General features: G+C 48.8%; 1 protein-coding gene across 1 annotated transcript in view; it reads left to right on the forward strand.

Annotated features, from left to right (window-relative positions):
- Nucleotides 1-4286: 4286 nt before the first annotated feature.
- Nucleotides 4287-17840, forward strand: part of LOC147689211 (uncharacterized) — a 16694-nt gene continuing 3140 nt past the window's right edge. Inside the window, exons 1-8 of the mRNA XM_086940032.1 lie at nt 4287-4353; nt 5000-5113; nt 6285-7064; nt 11544-12449; nt 13655-13754; nt 14292-14440; nt 16075-16187; nt 16462-16551. Of these exons, the coding sequence (XP_086796158.1) occupies nt 4287-4353; nt 5000-5113; nt 6285-7064; nt 11544-12449; nt 13655-13754; nt 14292-14440; nt 16075-16187; nt 16462-16551 (2319 nt within the window). The remainder of the gene's footprint in view (nt 4354-4999; nt 5114-6284; nt 7065-11543; nt 12450-13654; nt 13755-14291; nt 14441-16074; nt 16188-16461; nt 16552-17840) is intronic.

Here is a 17840-nt window from a genome sequence, read left to right on the forward strand (position 1 = left end):
CACTGCTGCCCTCCCACCTCATCAGGCTGTCACTCCCTGCTGCCCTCCCACCTCCCTCACCCGGGCTGTCACTCCCTGCTGCCCTCCAACCTCACCCGGCTCTCACTCCATGCTCTGCCCTCCCACCTCCCTCACCCAGGCTCTCACTCCCTGCTCTGCCCTCCCCACTCCCTCACCCAGGCTCTCACTATCTACTGCCCTCCCACCTCACCAGGCTGTCACTCCCTGCTGCCCTCCCACCTCCCTCACCCATGCTGTCACTCCCTGCTCTGCCCTCCCACCTCACAGGGCTCTCACTCCCTGCTGCCCTCCCACCTCCCTCACCCAGGCTCTCACTCCCTGCTCTGCCCTCCCACCTCACCTGGCTCTCACTCACTGCTGCCCTCCCACCTCATCGGGCTGTCACTCCCTGCTGCCCTCCCACCTCCCTCACCCGGGCTGTCACTCCCTGCTGCCCTCCAACCTCACCCGGCTCTCACTCCCTGCTCTGCCCTCCCCACTCCCTCACCCAGGCTCTCACTCACTGCTGCCCTCCGACCTCACCGGGCTCTCACTCCCTGCTTTGCCCTCCCACCCCACCGGGCTCTCACTCCCTGCTCTGCCCTCCCACCTCACAGGGCTCTCACTCCCTGCTGCCCTCCCACCTCCCTCACCCGGGCTCTCACTCCCTGCTCTGCCCTCCCACCTCACCTGGCTCTCACTCACTGCTGCCCTCCCACCTCATCGGGCTGTCACTCCCTGCTGCCCTCCCACCTCCCTCACCCGGGCTGTCACTCCCAGCTGCCCTCCAACCTCACCCGGCTCTCACTCCCTGCTCTGCCCTCCCCACTCCCTCACCCAGGCTCTCACTCACTGCTGCCCTCCGACCTCACCGGGCTCTCACTCCCTGCTTTGCCCTCCCACCCCACCGGGCTCTCACTCCCTGCTCTGCCCTCCCACCGCAGAGGGCTCTCACTCCCTGCTGCCCTCCCACCTCCCTCACCCGGGCTCTCACTCCCTGCTCTGCCCTCCCACCTCACCTGGCTCTCACTCACTGCTGCCCTCCCACCTCATCGGGCTGTCACTTCCTGCTGCCCTCCCACCTCCCTCACCCGGGCTGTCACTCCCTGCTGCCCTCCAACCTCACCGGGCTGTTCTACTCGAGCGGCAGAAAGAAGCAGCCCCCTCTTGCACTGTGCGAGTTCCATTGGCAGTGATTTTACAGCAGGAGACAAACACCCGGCCCTAAAAATCAGTGAGAACGGCGCGAGGTAACCCACTGCGCTGCTCACAGAACTCCACGTAGCTTGGCAGAGTTTTTTTGTCAGTTCGCAGAGTTCCACGTAATGGAATTTCACGCACTCCACCGAGGCTTACTTGGAACCCGGATGAGCCTGTAAACTAGCACAATGTATCTACTCAATATCTCACTGAAATGACCCAGGGTACTTGGCACAACAGATTCACACTGTGAGGGGCAAACACACGGCCAGGAGAAATACCCAAAACCTAACATCAGATTGATTGTGGCCATATAAAGTAGAAAGTAATAGTTACCAATAATTTTGGGGTCCTGGTGTGATTCGATAGTTGTATGTAAGTATAGACATTATGAATGAGTGTGATTAGTGGATGCTAATGATATGCATTTTTGCATTTTGAAAAGACAGTTGGTGTCATGGACAATTGCATGGCAGAGTGTATTACAGTCGTATTTTTATACCACAGGATATCGGGCAGAACATATGGTCTGTAGATCAGTTTCACTCACTGAATATGTCTTAAGGTTTTTAATCGTTCCCCATCAATGACCATTTTTAAGTCTGTCACAAAATGGTGTAGTCTTTTGTATATGTTAAATGTTTTGCAAGGAAACATATTATATGTTGCTATAGCTATCCAGTTGGGAGGAGTCAACTAATGTAGTTGTCCTGAGGAAGGAGGTACATATTATCTAATACCACAAAAACACATCGACGGATCACACAAAGACGACCCACAGTGCATGGGCGATTTCAATATGTCAATGAGCATACCACAATAAGTAGGAGTGTACCTTCTAATTGAGAAATTGATTGGAATTTTTTGGGGAAATTCTCCCCCTTTTTCCTAATGTTGTGTTGCTTGTTTCTTCTTTTTTTTTTCCAGAGTTTTATATAGCGCGAACTTGACCCGAAGGTGTCAGGTATCTGAGCGCTTTACACAAGCACCAGTTGCTTTAAATGAGGACACATTAATTTTTAGTAGGCACAGGAAGAGTAACTGATTTTCCAAGGGTTACAGGATGTTGCGCCTCCTTGCTGAGACTTGACCCAGTTCCCCAGATTTGAGGTCCAGCGCCCTAGCCGTTTGGCTACTTCCTCTCCCCTATGTTATTAGTTTTCAGCAGTACTGTGCTTGTGAAATCGATTGTTTTTCATATAAACTTAGGAGGGGTTTAAATCCTGCCACCTCTCTTTCCCGGCTTTTCATTAGTTTCTGTGCTTGCCACTTACTTTTCCTCCATTTCTATTGGCTGTAGCATATTTTCCTGCGTTTACCGATGTTTGTAACTTATCTGCTTCTCTTGTCAGTTTCCCGTAGCCGAAATACTGTTAATAGCCGCTTTGGTAGAACTATTTTTCATAAAGTTTTGCCTCGTTCTGCTTTTTTGTCTTGCAGCAGAATTGCATAACACAATTTATCACCCGGAGAGATTAAGTGACCTCACAGAATCACAGAACGCCGCGCCGCAGAGACTTGAACCAGGATCTACAGCTCTTGATTCAGCCGCTCTCGTCGCTATGCCACACCCTCTCCACTCCCATGAGACTTGTCAGGGAGCTCTTTCCTTTGCCCCGAACAGTGATTGATAAAAACAGCTCATTATTCTTCACACAGGCGAAACCGATGCATTTCCATTGCTTGTTTTTGTTACATTGAATGTGCTCTGCAATAATTCGGATTGATGCATTTTTAATGACTAATGAATATATAATTAAATGATCTGTGTGTGTTTTAAAAATTCCTGTGGTACTACATTTGTTTGATTGTGGTGACTGAATGTGAGTGTATTTATTGTTTAAATAATCTAGCAATGGAATCCCTTAGATTGACTGGTTGCTTAAACACTGTCCCTTGTTTTGAGGGGTGTCTCTCTTTTTTCAAGCAGAAGTAAAGGGACCCTGAAATCAGACACTCTAGAACCCCATACACGGAAGGCTCTGTCCAGGTAAGTCCTATCTCTCTTTCTTATATAGGTCACTCACTGTACCTCCCTGTTGTGTAATTATTACATTATTTACGTTTCTGTTAGTCTAATCTTTATATGTTTCTAATTGTACACGCTTTGTGTGTAGTCTATTCACAGTTCCACGGTACAGGCGCTATGGTGCCTGGAGAGCCCTAGTCGGCACTACATTGCAATGAATAAACACAGAAATGAAATCCGTTTTATTTTATATTCTCTCGGGAGAGATGCATTTAATTCTCCTTTAAACCGATGTATTTTCAGTGGAAATCACGAGCACCTTCTCCCTCCCTTCCCCGTCTCTGCCCTGTCTCTGGAAATGTATTCCTGCCTGTCCTGGACACTGTCCTGTATGTGAGGTGTGACCCCTGCTGCTAAGGGTGCCCGTAGAAGCAGCTCGCGGGTGTGAAACTCCCCTCCATGTGAGTGTCCGTCGTACCACGCAGCGGGGAGGGGGAAAATGAAAGGGGGGGGGAGGAGGAATGAAAGGGGGGGGGGGGGGGGGTAACAAGGCGCTGCCCTTTCGGGAAAATCCCACTGTCACTTGAGTGACAGCGACTAGGCACGCCCCCTCGAGGACACTGCACATAAAGAGCTGCTGGGCCGGGTGTGGAGTGAGACACCAGCGGTGACTGACCCGGGCGCACTCCAGCTACCCCAGCCTGACGGGCTCCAGATTCACCCACGCTCCGGACTCACTCCGGATTCAGCCCACACTCCAGACTCATCAGCCCAGGCTCTGCGGATTCAGCACAGACTCACTGCGGATTCAGCCCACACTCCAGACTCATCATCCCAGACTCTGCGGATTCGGCACAGACTCACTGCGGATTCAACACAGACTCACTTCGGATTCAGCCCAAACTCCACGACTCTGCGGATTCGGCACAGACTCACTGCGGATTCAACACAGACTCACTTCGGATTCAGCCCAAACTCCACTCCAGATTCACTTCGGATTCAGACCAAACTCCAGACTCACTGCGGATTCAGCCCAAACTCACTTCGGATTCAGCCCACACTCCAGACTCACTGCTGATTCTGCCCAGACTCAATCCAGATTTACTCCAGCCGCAGGATGCCGGAGCCAGGGAAGGCCCCAGAGCCCCTTCACTATTCCATTGGGATCCTGTCCATCTCTGCAGGTAGGACCCATACTGCCACTTTCGTCATGTTTGATGCCTTTATATAGCGCTAGGATCCGATTGAGGCAGGCAAGCGCTTTGTGAATGGAGACTCCTGGGCTCTGTTTAGATGAGGTGTTGGGGATTCATATAAGTCTTGAGTTGTTTTCTGAGACCTAAGAGAATGGTTTAGGATGGGTTAGGGCCAGGAGCCGGTAGAGCTGGCGAGAGTCAGTGACATGCATCTTCACAACTCAGTGCGACTGACTGTTTCAGCTCCACCGGCCTTCGGAGCAGAAGCCTCTCAGGAAGTCTTGGGTCCCTTATAGCTCAGTTCATGTCTGAATACAACCATGTAGGCGCTTTCTCCCAGTACCTCATCTGTGACCAATCATTATTGAATATTGCTATTGGAATAATAAAGTGACAGGTGTTTCCTGGGTTAAGGCGCGTGCTGCGGAGATCTGAAAGGAACAGGTGTGTGTTATGTCACGGATGTCTTTGCTGTGTATCCGGGCTCCTCCCAAGATGGGAGAGAGGCTGGTGTGAGTGTAAGTTATCATTTCATGTCTGTCTCTGTGTTTCCAGACTCCCTCCTAAAGAGGGACCCTGGCAGGGGTGTGTTTTATTTATCTTTGCATCATGGCTGTCTTTGCCGTTCTTCCAGGCTCCCTCCTGCTGGCAGTGACGTCATACAGCTCCTCCAGAGCCACGCCCCTCATCCCCAGTACACCCCTGGGGGTCCTGCTGGTCATATTGGCAGCTCTGCTGGGATATACAGGTGAGATCACACGCGTGGGGTTGAGGGGAAGTAGAGAGGGAGGCACACGGCTGAGAATACGCGACACAGTGCCTTAAATACACCATGATTGCTTCAATGCGCTTATGACATCTCAATATGGAAGTGTAGTGCTTGAAACTAATGCTAGGCGGAGATGCCCAGAGAGGAAGTCTTCCCTCGCCCACTCTGTGGGAGGGCCTCGGGGTTATGAGTGAGAAGAGACCCCTTCTTTCGGATAATGATAGGAAAGTAGACCCGTCGAAAAGCCTGGTGCCGGTTCCGTGGGTCAATGGTGGGTAAATAAAGTGCAGTCCAGGAATCTATAAAGCCTGACCCCGGCTCTGGATGAGATATTGCTGAATTAGTAAAAACTATCAGCCTGGGAAGGCAGGAAGTTACATTGATGCTGATCTGAACCTTTTTCTTGTTCCATTTCTCGATCTTGTTTCCACCTCTGCTTTCTCCCTCGGACCATCATTGTTCTCTTTCTTTTTCCTCACTTCCAATACTTTTATCATTCTTTTCTTTCAATAATTTTCTTTTCCCTCTTTAGTCACTTCTCCCCTCTGTCTCTCTTCCTCTCTGTCTATCTACTATATTTATCTCATTACTCACACTACCCACTTCCTTAAATTTGTGTTTTCATGTACTCAGTCTCTCTGCTTGTCAATCTCTCTCTCCTTTCTGCCGTCCCTTTTTTTATTCATTTGCTTTTCCCTTCTCTCTTTCTTTATCTCCTCTCTTTCTTCCTCCTCTTTCTCTTCATCACTCATCCTTTCTCTTTTTCCATCTTTTCTCTTTTTCCATCCTCTCCCTTTTATTTGTCTAATTTTCTTTCTTCCTATATTTACCTGTCTCTTTTCTTACCTCCTTTCTTATTTTCTTCTCTCAATCCTCTTCTTAGCACGTTGTCTCTTGTTTTGTTGTCTAGTTCCCTATTTTTACTTAAATGTATGTCTCCCATCTCTCTTTCTCTGTCTCCTATCACTCAATCCCTTTCAATCCTCTAATGTTCCCCCCTTTCAGCTTTCTTTCTCTTTAAACCTACCTTTCCTATACTAACTTCTTCTTTCCATATCTTTCACTCTCTTTCCCATCTCTACATTGTCACCTACTTGTGTCTCTAATTTTCTTCTTCCTATATTTACTTCTCCCTTCTTCTCTCCCGTAGGAGTCCGCAGGAGCCGTGGTCCTGTCCCCTTGTTTGCGTCCTTCTGCCTGACGGTCTCAGCGCTATGGTGCTCTAAGGGAGTGATCCATATCATGGACGGGCAGGGGGTCCTCGGCGGGTCCCTTGATCTTCGTAATGCCATGGTCCCTGGTCTTGCAGCCTTCACCCTGGGACTGCTCATCATCAGTCTGGTGGCCGTCCTTCAGAAGGAGGCTGCCTTCGCCATGATGGCGTTGGCCATCTCGCTCTCCGCTGCCCATGAAACTGCCACATACTATGACAGTAGCTTTGGTGCCTCGGCGGTGGCTTCTAACCACCTCATTGTCTGTCTCGTTGGGGCGTACTTTGGTGGAGGTAGGCTCCTCTATATACTTACTGGGAAGTTGGTCACCCTCCCTGGCACAGATCTGGCTACGGCTAAAACCATCCCCCAAGGCTCACCCATGACCGCCAGCAGCAACGACCTGGTCATCATTGGGCTGATCTTGAATATGGTGTCCGCCAGCGTCTTTGGATGCAGGGTCCTGGGAGTGACCACCAGTCTCTTTGTGGGGCAGGTGCCTTGGCTTTGGATGGCGGGGGTCTTCCAGATTGGGGTCTGCATCCTGTCCTATCGATGCTTGGATACCCTGGCGGCCACCTTCTTTGGCTTTACCTCCATCCTGCGGTTCGCTGAAGGGTATTCCTTGCTCTACCAGTTCTGGCAGGCCACTGAACCCATTTTCCCTGTCCCACTACTGGTGGTCTTTCTGTTCCTGTTCCTGGTCTTGGCTGTATTCATTTATTTATTTTTATTTATTTTAAACATTTCTAAAGCGCGACAAATACCCGTAGGCGTCTCGGCGCTGCGACTTAAGCTGGCAATCTCAGTTAATCAAGCAGTCTACCTTATGAAGAGAGATATTGGACAGTTATTGGTCAAATAACCATGTTTTTACGCGTTTTCTGAATTGGATCAGTGAAGGTGCCAATTTTAATTCCATTGGAAGCGTGTTCCAGAGTTTGGCTGCGGAGTTTATGAAGCATCGATCGCCCCATTTAACAGTCCTGGTGCGAGGCACCACCAGAAGAAGTCTCTGTTCCGATCGAAGCTGTCTTTTCGGGAGATAGTAACATAGTTTCTGTTTAAGAAACGCTGGGCCTTGACCTTTGAGGGCTTTATACGTGAGACACAAGGTCTTGAATCTGATGCGATTCCTCAAAGTTAACCAATGCAAGTTTCTTATTGCCTGTTTGGTCGACTGGAATCTGGGGATGCGTGCTAACAGCCTTGCCGCAGCATTTTGAATGAGCTGCAATTTGGCTACCACCTTTGCCTGCGCATTTACAAAGAGTCCATTACAATAGTCAAGAGACGAGAGTACTAAGGAAGTCACCACTGTTTTCCTTGTACTCTCGGGTAGAAATGGCAATATTTTCCTGATGATCTTAAGCTTGTAAAAAGCAGAGGAGGCTACCTGATTGGCATGGTTAATAAAACTAAGGTTGTCGTCAAAGACAACTCCCAGATTTCTGACTTTGTGTACCGGCTCTGGGGGGGCTCCAAGCGAGGTTGGCCACCACTTATTAGACCAGTGTGGGGATAATTTTCCGAAGATCATAACCTCCGTTTTGTCAGAATTGAGGCGCAAACAGTTCTCGGCCATCCAATCCTTAATGGCTATCATACCCTCCTGGAAGTTGACAGATACTTCTTCGCCGTCGTTCTTAATCGCGATCACCAATTGGGTGTCGTCGGCGTAAGATGTAAGGCTCATCCGGTAGGTCTTAATTACCCTAGCTAAGTCCGACACATAGATGTTGAAAAGTGTCGGACTTAGGGATGAGCCTTGTGGAACGCCGCATGGGAGGGCGAGTTCGGTGGATTGAAATCCGCCCAAAGTCACTGCCTGCGTCCTATTCGAGAGGAAAGAGGCTAAAAGCTCTTTGGCCGTTGAGCAAATGCCCATCTCCTCGACACGGTCAATCAGAACTGTATGATTGACCGTGTCGAAAGCTGCCGAGAGATCCAGTAGGATCAGGATCGCTGTTCCTCCCTGGTCCCTGATGGTTCTTATATCATCGGCAGCTTTTATAAGAGCGGTCTCAGTTCCATGGAGTTTACGAAATCCGAACTGGGACTCGTCCAGGAGATTATTCTGTTCTATATACTCAGCCAATTGGCTGTTCATGGCTCTTTCCACAACTTTGGCCAAAAAAGGCAGGCTAGCGATGGGTCTATAGTTTTTGAGAGTTGTTTTCTCCAATCCACTTTTTTTAAGGAGGGGTTTCAGTAAGGTATTTTTTAGCTTATCTGGGAAGATGCCAGCATGGAACATAGCGTTGCATATTGGAGTGATAACTTCACTTATCAGGTCTGTAACCGGAGTAAAAATTTTTGGGGGGCAAGGATCTAAGGAAGAGCCGGTTTTTACCTGTCTCATTATATCCGTTATCTCTTCCATCGTTACGTCCCTGAATTTAACAAATGAACAATTCGGGATTTTTTTTGGTTGTTTTAGTTGCAGGGTGTTAGGAGCAATCACCGAGAATTCGGAATAAATGTCGTTAACTTTTGAATAAAAGAAACTTGCCAGATTGTTGCAAAATTCCTGTGTTTGGGGGGGACTCAGGTCAGGCGCTCTTCCTGACAGTGTCTTGACTACTTCGAATAGCTGTCGACTTGAATTTTTGGACTGTTCGATTTGTTGCTCAAAGTATCTTTTTTTTTCCTCATGAATCATGTTTTTGTAAATTGCTAATTCATTTTTATACTTGGCTTTACTCGTAGTGTCATAGGTTTTTCGCCATGTTTTTTCCTCATGTCTGCAGATTTGTTTTTGTTTTCTGAGTGTCTCTGAGTACCACGGTGCAGATGGCACTTGTCTGTTTTTGAAATAGTTTTTAGTGGGGCATGTTTTTCTACTGCATTGCCCACCCAGTTCAGAAACTGATCTACTGCTTCGGTAGGATTAGGCTGGGTTTCGGGGCGAGTAATGGTCAGAGACTTCCTGAATGTATCATAGTTGATATCTTTCCATACTCTAAATTTGTCCTTAGAGGGAGCCTGTTTAGCAAGGTTGATTCGTTTGCTCGGTAGGCAACAGCCTATGGCATGATGGTCTGTCCATGTCAAAGGCAATATATTGGAAACCTCCAACTCATTAATGTTAGAGAATATCGCGTCCAAGATGTGTCCAGCTTCGTGGGTGGGAGCCTTTATGTGTTGGTATAGCCCCAACGTGTGACATTCAGCTAAAAGAGCTTGAGTGTCAGCTTCATCTATCTTATCTAAATGAAAATTTAGGTCTCCCAATACAATAAAGTAGTCCTCAATGGCCAGTGGTTCTATCCAAGAAGTAAAAGAGGAGAGAAACTCTGCGCGCGGACCAGGAGGTCTATATATAAGTACTCCTTTAAGGTTGTGTGAGGGGTTTAGGTAGATAGTGAACTGTAACGATTCACAGGCTAGTAATGGCATGGGAGAGATTCTGACTGGGAAGATGTCTCGGCTAATAATTGCCAAGCCTCCTCCTCTTTTTCCCCCTTGCCTATCCCTCCTGGACACCTTGTAGCCGTCTGGTATTGCTACTTGTAGATCGGGTTCGGATGAATCGTCCAGCCAGGTTTCTGTTACAAAAAGGATATCTATTGCCTGGTCCACTATTAGATCAGCTATGTCTTGCCTATGACAGGCCAGGGAGCGAGCGTTAACAAGAAAAATAGATATTTTAGGGGTTTTGTTGACATCGTTAGCACAATGACTGGATTTGTTATTCAAAAGCGGTACAGAGGATTTACAGTCTCTACACCCAATTTCAGTTTTTTCATGTAGATCCTCAGGATTGTGTTTGGCGCAGGATATCATATATCCTGCCTCCCACCTCCGTATTTGAGCGGGCGTGTAAGTGATCCTTTCAGTACTGAGCGGGGCAGGGGGTATGGCGCTAGGCGCGGGACTGGCGCGGACGGGCGCAGACGGGCTTGCCTCTGGCGCGCCTCCGGCGCGCCGCCGGCGCGCCCGCTGCGCCCGCCCGCTGCGCGGACGGAATGGGCGTCCATTTTTATCCAGTTTAGAGGAGGGTGTGAGGCGTCCAGCTACTAGAGCGCCACCCTTCCTACCTCCAGTATGGCGCCCACGTAATGCGCGATACTATTGTAAAGGGGTCTGGTATTTTAAAAGCACAAAAGTTAGAAAGTATGAAAACAAAGTAATAAGGCACACGTTTTTAAAATGGTTAAGCAGAGCCCCCGGCTTCCGCCTCAGGGGTGAAAAAGACTAGCTTGAAGTCAGTGCGCGAGCGATCTCGCGCTGTTTATGAAGCCTGGGAGGGTGGGAGGCGTCCAGCTACTAGAGCGCCACCCTTCCTACCTCCAGTATGGCGCCCACGTAATGCGCGATACTATTGTAAAGGGGTCTGGTATTTTAAAAGCACAAAAGTTAGAAAGTATGAAAACAAAGTAATAAGGCACACGTTTTTAAAATGGTTAAGCAGAGCCCCCGGCTTCCGCCTCAGGGGTGAAAAAGACTAGCTTGAAGTCAGTGCGCGAGCGATCTCGCGCTGTTTATGAAGCCTGGGAGGGTGGGAGGCGTCCAGCTACTAGAGCGCCACCCTTCCTACCTCCAGTATGGCGCCCACGTAATGCGCGATACTATTGTAAAGGGGTCTGGTATTTTAAAAGCACAAAAGTTAGAAAGTATGAAAACAAAGTAATAAGGCACACGTTTTTAAAATGGTTAAGCAGAGCCCCCGGCTTCCGCCTCAGGGGTGAAAAAGACTAGCTTGAAGTCAGTGCGCGAGCGATCTCGCGCTGTTTATGAAGCCTGGGAGGGTGGGAGGCGTCCAGCTACTAGAGCGCCACCCTTCCTACCTCCAGTATGGCGCCCACGTAATGCGCGATACTATTGTAAAGGGGTCTGGTATTTTAAAAGCACAAAAGTTAGAAAGTATGAAAACAAAGTAATAAGGCACACGTTTTTAAAATGGTTAAGCAGAGCCCCCGGCTTCCGCCTCAGGGGTGAAAAAGACTAGCTTGAAGTCAGTGCGCGAGCGATCTCGCGCTGTTTATGAAGCCTGGGAGGGTGGGAGGCGTCCAGCTACTAGAGCGCCACCCTTCCTACCTCCAGTATGGCGCCCACGTAATGCGCGATACTATTGTAAAGGGGTCTGGTATTTTAAAAGCACAAAAGTTAGAAAGTATGAAAACAAAGTAATAAGGCACACGTTTTTAAAATGGTTAAGCAGAGCCCCCGGCTTCCGCCTCAGGGGTGAAAAAGACTAGCTGGTAGGAGCCTGGTGGATGGGCTGTATCCATTGTTTTATGTGACCTACTGCATCGCTTTGTCTTCACGTCCCACTGGTTTCTTCCATGGTGGATCACAAGGAGTGAATGTGGCTATCTACGTGGCTTCAGCACTTATGACCCTCATTAAACTTTACAACATGAAAGCGGCCACCAAGATTTCAACAGGGGAGGGGATTGCTAAGAGCCTGTTCACACCTATTAGCATTTTCAAGTTACGTCAAGAAAAAGACCTGCATGTTCCTTACCTCGGCTATTCTAAGTATGCGGATGGAGAGGTGCTTGGCCACGCAGGCAGCATTTTGGCCGCCTTTGCAATCACTATGTCTGTGGACCCAACAGACGCACGTGCCACTGTCGTCCTACCGTGGGTGGTGGTAGCTGGAGGGCTTTTGAAATGTGTCTGTGGCTCTGTGGCCTTCTCACGTGGTAAGACCCTTGAGAGCAGCACCTTTATTCTTTATGGAGTTATGTGGATCATCTGGGGTCTCACCAGGTACGGTGGCCTCTACGGCCCCACGAGGGGCTTCCACGTGGCTGTGGGCATCATCTGCTTCATGCTCTTGAATGGGTTCATTATTTTCTGCACGCTGTTCCTAAGCAAAGCCTGGTTCCTGTATTGCCTCACCTTTGAACTCATCCTCATCAGTTTTCTATTGGACGCCGTCGCAGCCCTCCCAGTTGGGTATGACATTGCTGTCACCATCATCTTTGGCCTGGTCAGCTTCTACTGCTTCCTGGCTGGGCTGGTCAGTGACACCTTTGAAGAACCCCAGCTGCCCATGGGCCGCCCACTTCTGCAGCTCCAGGGGCATGGGGGTGGAGCCTCCAAGTGCCCCCACCTTCCTGCCAGGAGGGCCACATCCGTCATGCAGATCGCAGGTAAGGAGATTCTGGGGGAAAATCCATTTTCTTTTGAATGCTGGGAAATTTAAAACTCTACTAATTTGCTGACAGTTATGTAAGTAATTTTTTCAATGTTTCCATTCTTAGTTTAACAAACGTGTACCTTGTTTACTGCTAAACTTTGTCCAGAAAGACTTAGTGAAAACATGATTTTTCCAGCAGGATAATGTCTCCATGGCAAAAATAAGACTTCTATTTTACCTCCAAGTCACATATTGAATCCTTAATAACATTAGTCATATTATAGTTCCTACTTCTTTGTTTTACCATAGAATACCTTTTAGAACGATTTATTTAATGAGTACAACCCTTTTAGAAAAATATGAGATGATCTTCATATATATATATGTATAGTTATTTCACTAATATATATTCTGTCTAAATTAGATGAAATCTTGAATTGAGAAATTATGATAGAATTTGAAAAATCTGAAACTTTCCGAATGAAAGACTTAATAATAGTGCTTGGCATCTACAGCAAGGACTTGTGTGGCCCTGAAAACTCCGGTCGAGCTCACGCTTTGTATTGTTTGCTGCTTGCACCCCCGGGGTGAGCCTGGCTCCAGGGGAGAGGGCAGTGCTTGCATATTCAAGCTGTTCCCAATCCGACCCCAGATCACACATTTCTCACCTACCTGCTGTCTGTTTACCACTGTAATGTATGCTGCTCTTACAGCCGTGTAGTTTGAGAGGACTACAGTGCCCAGCGTGCATTGGGGTGGTCCTGAAATAGGATCCCACTGTGACCTCTTGGATGATGGGAATATGTTACTCTCTGTCTCATATCCATCTCTACAGTTTTGACTTGGACACCAATGTCACCTGCCCCTTGTCATGAGGCCCAGTGTCCTCCAAACCTGATGTTTCGTCAACAGTACTTTGCATTCTGGGACTCGTAGTTCCTGCTATTCCTGGTTCCCGCTGCCCCTGGATGCCAAGTGCTGTTGGCTAAAAAGCTAGAACTGGATGAGGGGGATCCTCATGACATGGAGTCCGCTAGCAGCTCTACAGCCAGGCCTGAGCGGAGTTGGGAAGTTCCATAGGGAGTGTAGAAGCGATTTACGAAATCCCCAAGTAAATCAGACTATATTCACTAATTTCAGGGCTGAACTTTCATTAGTGAGCTCAGCATGATGGCTCTGTTTGCCTATAATCATGGGGTTCTTGCTCTTCTGTCGCAGAAATCATGAAGGATGGAGGAATCTGTGGTGTCCCCACAGACACGGTGTATGCGGTGGTGGGAGCCTGTAACCGTCCGGCGGCTGTGGAGAAGGTGTACAGGTGAGTGTTATCTTCACAGTCCTTATTTTCAGTCAATAGTGAATATTTTAGATTTATGACTTCATATAACAATGCGAACCACAGAATGAAATAACCAAACACCAATTACACTGAGGAAAGGGAACCCGAGAAAGAAACAACAATATACCAAGAGCAGAGAACCCCTGGAAAAGAAGCAACAACAAACAAGTAACCTTAGACACTTCTGTAAAGAAGAAACCAAACGTCCTTATAAAACTGAGAACAGACCAGCAGTACTATCCCCCATTCTGCACCTTTTGGGGCATGTGAAAAACACCTAAAAACCAGGATTCATTTTGTGACAAGTGAAAAGGACCAGTGTCTTGCTCTATATGACTGTATAAATCGTTCAGTCTTAAGATGGAGAGTAGATCTCATCCTAAATGTTCCTTTTTCCATCATCATGTCCCTGCTGGTGGTCTGAGATTGGCCAGAATCTCAACTCTGGATCCTCCAGTCCCAGTGAGACGGATCTCGTCCCTTCACTCAGTTGACCTCTGTCTTGTTTCCTTCCAGGACAAAGCTGAAGCCCAAGGACGCCCCCATGTCCATCTGGATCTCGACCTTGAAGCAGCTGGAGCCGGCTAGACACCTGTTCAGCCCTCTGCTCTGGGACTTCATGCAGGCAGCCTGGCCTTCGCAGATGAGCCTGGTCATACCAAGAGGTGAGCAGGGGGTCTGTATCTGAGAGCACATGAAGACCAGCAGATCCCAGTTCATGACCACAAACAAGGGGGAAAGATGAGAAAAGTAACACCCATCATCTGGATACAAACCTACCACACACATTAATTGTGACTGCAGACTAGGACCCGGTCCCACCCACCCCAGGCTTCAATGCTTCATGTGTACACACAGACCATACATGCTCTTCAGCTTCCATGTAGGATTGTTTCCATGTTCCCTCATGTACTGTTTCTTTTCCGCTCCTGTTGCAAACATTCACCACAAATTCCGAGTGTGATCTGACCCGTTACATTAGAGTCGCCTGTCCTGCCAACACCTGTGCTTTATCCTTCACATGTCTATACGGAGGAGGCCCCTACATTGCCTGATCCATGTATATAGGACAAGCACCAACATACTGCCTGCTCTGTGAGTCTAAGGAGGATCTTTAGTGATTATTTGGATCTTGGGCGCTCCTGTAAATATTCTGGTCCATAACTGCAGAGGATGAGCACTGTCCGCTCACTGACCTGTATCCTTATCTACAGGGTCTGACCCTCTCCATTATCTGCCCCACTCATAGGATGAGCACTGCTCGCTCACTGACCTGTATCCTTCTCTACAGGGTCTGAGCCTCTCCATTATCTGCCCCCACCCATAGGAAGAGCATTGCCCGCTCGCTGACCTGTATCCTTATCTACAGGGTCTGACCCTCTCCATTATCTGACCCCACCCATAGGAAGAGCACTGCCCGCTCACTGACCTGTATCCTTCTCTACAGGGTCTGAGCCTCTCCATTATCTGACCCACCCATAGGATGAGCACTGTCCGCTCACTGACCTGTATCCTTCTCTACAGGGTCTGAGCCTCTCTATTATCTGCCCCCACTCATAGGATGAGCACTGTCCGCTCACTTACCTGTATCTTTCTCTACAGGGTCTGAGCCTCTCCATTATCTGCCCCCACTCATAGGATGAGCACTGTCCGCTCACTGACCTGTATCTTTCTCTACAGGGTCTGAGCCTCTCCATTTTATGCCCCACCCATAGGAAGAGCACTGTCCGCTCACTGACCTGTATCTTTCTCTACAGGGTCTGAGCCTCTCCATTATCTGCCCCCACTCATAGGATGAGCACTGCCCGCTCACTGACCTGTATCTTTCTCTACAGGGTCTGAGCCTCTCCAGTGACTGCATGGGATTGGGGTATTTCTAAGGGTACCCCCTCACTTTACCAGTGTTTTTTTGTGTATTTCTCCATCATGCAGGACTCACATCAGTGGTTAGTTTTTAAGTGGAGGGGGCCATAGCTTTCCTGAATGGTGGGGTTTAGCAAATACCAAGGCTGTCTGACCTTGTTCCCCCTCATGCCTCTTCCTCCCACAGCCCTGCACTTCTTGTCTCTTTATCTCATCTTGAACCTTCTTCATCCCTGCTTTCATTGTCGCTGTTTTCCTTTCTTTCACTTCTTCCTTATTTCTCTCTTTTCTTCCTTTGTCCTCTTGCTCTGAGGTCCAAGTGTGATGATGAAATAAAAAACTGTGGTCCCAAAACATGAGTGCTGGTGCCTTTCAATGGCATACACCTGCCCAAAATAAGCCCTGCTCACACCTTTCTGTCTTCTTGAACCCACAGGCGAGTGGCTGCAGTGCTTCGGACTGGAGGACTCCGCTAAGTACATTGGCACCGCAGAGAGCATCGCCATCAGGATCCCAGATTGTTCTGTGACCACATCCCTGATTGACCTGGTGAGTTGTCCGGTAGTAGCGGGATGCCAGTGCTGCCCGGGCATGGCTGGCACTGTTCTGCCACCAGTGATGAGCATGGCTGCCAGTCTGCTGCACCCTTTGCCGGGCATGAGTGGCACTGAGCTGCTAGTCCTGCTCGAGCATGGGTGGGTTTCACCAGCATGTAAGATATGTAAACACATCTCTCTATATCTGGGGAGGGTGAGGAGGACACTGCTTTGTGCCCAATGAAAGTGAGTTGAATCTCCTACTCTGTTTCTTTGTGTCTCACCAGGTTGGGCCCATTGTGGTCTCATCAGCCAATCCGAGCGGAGAAGCCGACACCACTCACCACAACCAAGTATACGCCAAGATGGGAGACAAGGTAAGTACCATTACAAGCACAAGAGGTGTATCTGAAGGCACTGTGTCCAGAACCCAGAGTCCTGATAGACCAAGGAGTCTTCTGCGTGGCCTGCATTGAACAGACAACATTTACCAGGGATAGCCCATGTGCACTGTCAATTATCCTAATAAAAGAGGGTTTTTTCTAGATAGTTCTGAATCAGTAACTCATATTTAGTTGGTTATTTTGCCAAATATACAATGGATAAAGTCTGGATAAAGTTTACAAATGTGATTCGGTTAAAAAAACTTAAACTTGCTCCATGGGGGGTAGGTGACCATTGCCAACTTAGTTTACCCACTGCAAAGCATTTCAAAATGATGTGATGGTCCCTCTTCTATATCTATGGAAGATCCCAGAGTAGGATGTTGAAGGTGTGCGCTGCATGTGTGGGGGACCCCAGAGTGGGATGTTGAAGGTGTGCGCAGCATGCGTGGGGGATCCCAGAGTGGGATGTTGAAGGTGTCTGCAGCATGTATCGGGGATCCCAGAGTAGGATGTTGGAGGTGTGCACAGCATGTGTGGGGGATCCCAGAGTGGGATGTTGAAGGTGTGCGCAGCATGTGTGGGGGATCCCAGAGTGGGATGTTGAAGGTGTGCGCAGCAGGTGTGGGGTATCCCAGAGTAGGATGTTGAAGGTGTGCGCAGCATGTGTGGGGGATCCCAGAGTAGGATGTTGATGGTGTGCGCAGCATGCATGGGGGATCCCAGAGTAGGATGTTGAAGGTATGTGCAGCATGTGTGGGGGATCCCAGAGTAGGATGTTGAAGGTGTGCGCAGCATGCATGGGGGATCCCAGAGTAGGATGTTGAAGGTGTGCTCAGCATGTGTGGGGGATCCCAGAATAGGATGTTGAAGGTGTGCGCAGCATGTGTGGGGATCCCAGAGTAGGATGTTGAAGGTGTGCGCAGCATGCATGGGGGATCCCAGAGTAGGATGTTGAAGGTGTGCTCAGCATGTGTGGGGGATCCCAGAATAGGATGTTGAAGGTGTGCGCAGCATGTGTGGGGATCCAAGAGTAGGATGTTGAAGGTGTGCTCAGCATGTGTGGGGGATCCCAGAATAGGATGTTGAAGGTATGCGCAGCATGTGTGGGGATCCCAGAGTAGGATGTTAAAGGTATGCGCAGCATGTGTGGGGCATCCCAGAGTAGGATGTTGAAGGTGTGCGCTGCATGTGTGGGGGATCCCAGAGTAGGATGTTGAAGGTGTCTGCAGCATGTGTGGGGGATCCCAGAGTAGGATGTTGAAGGTGTGCACAGCATGTGT

This window comes from Lissotriton vulgaris, chromosome 10 (genome assembly GCF_964263255.1).
Source record: "Lissotriton vulgaris chromosome 10, aLisVul1.2, whole genome shotgun sequence".
Classification (NCBI taxonomy): Eukaryota; Metazoa; Chordata; class Amphibia; order Caudata; family Salamandridae; genus Lissotriton; species Lissotriton vulgaris.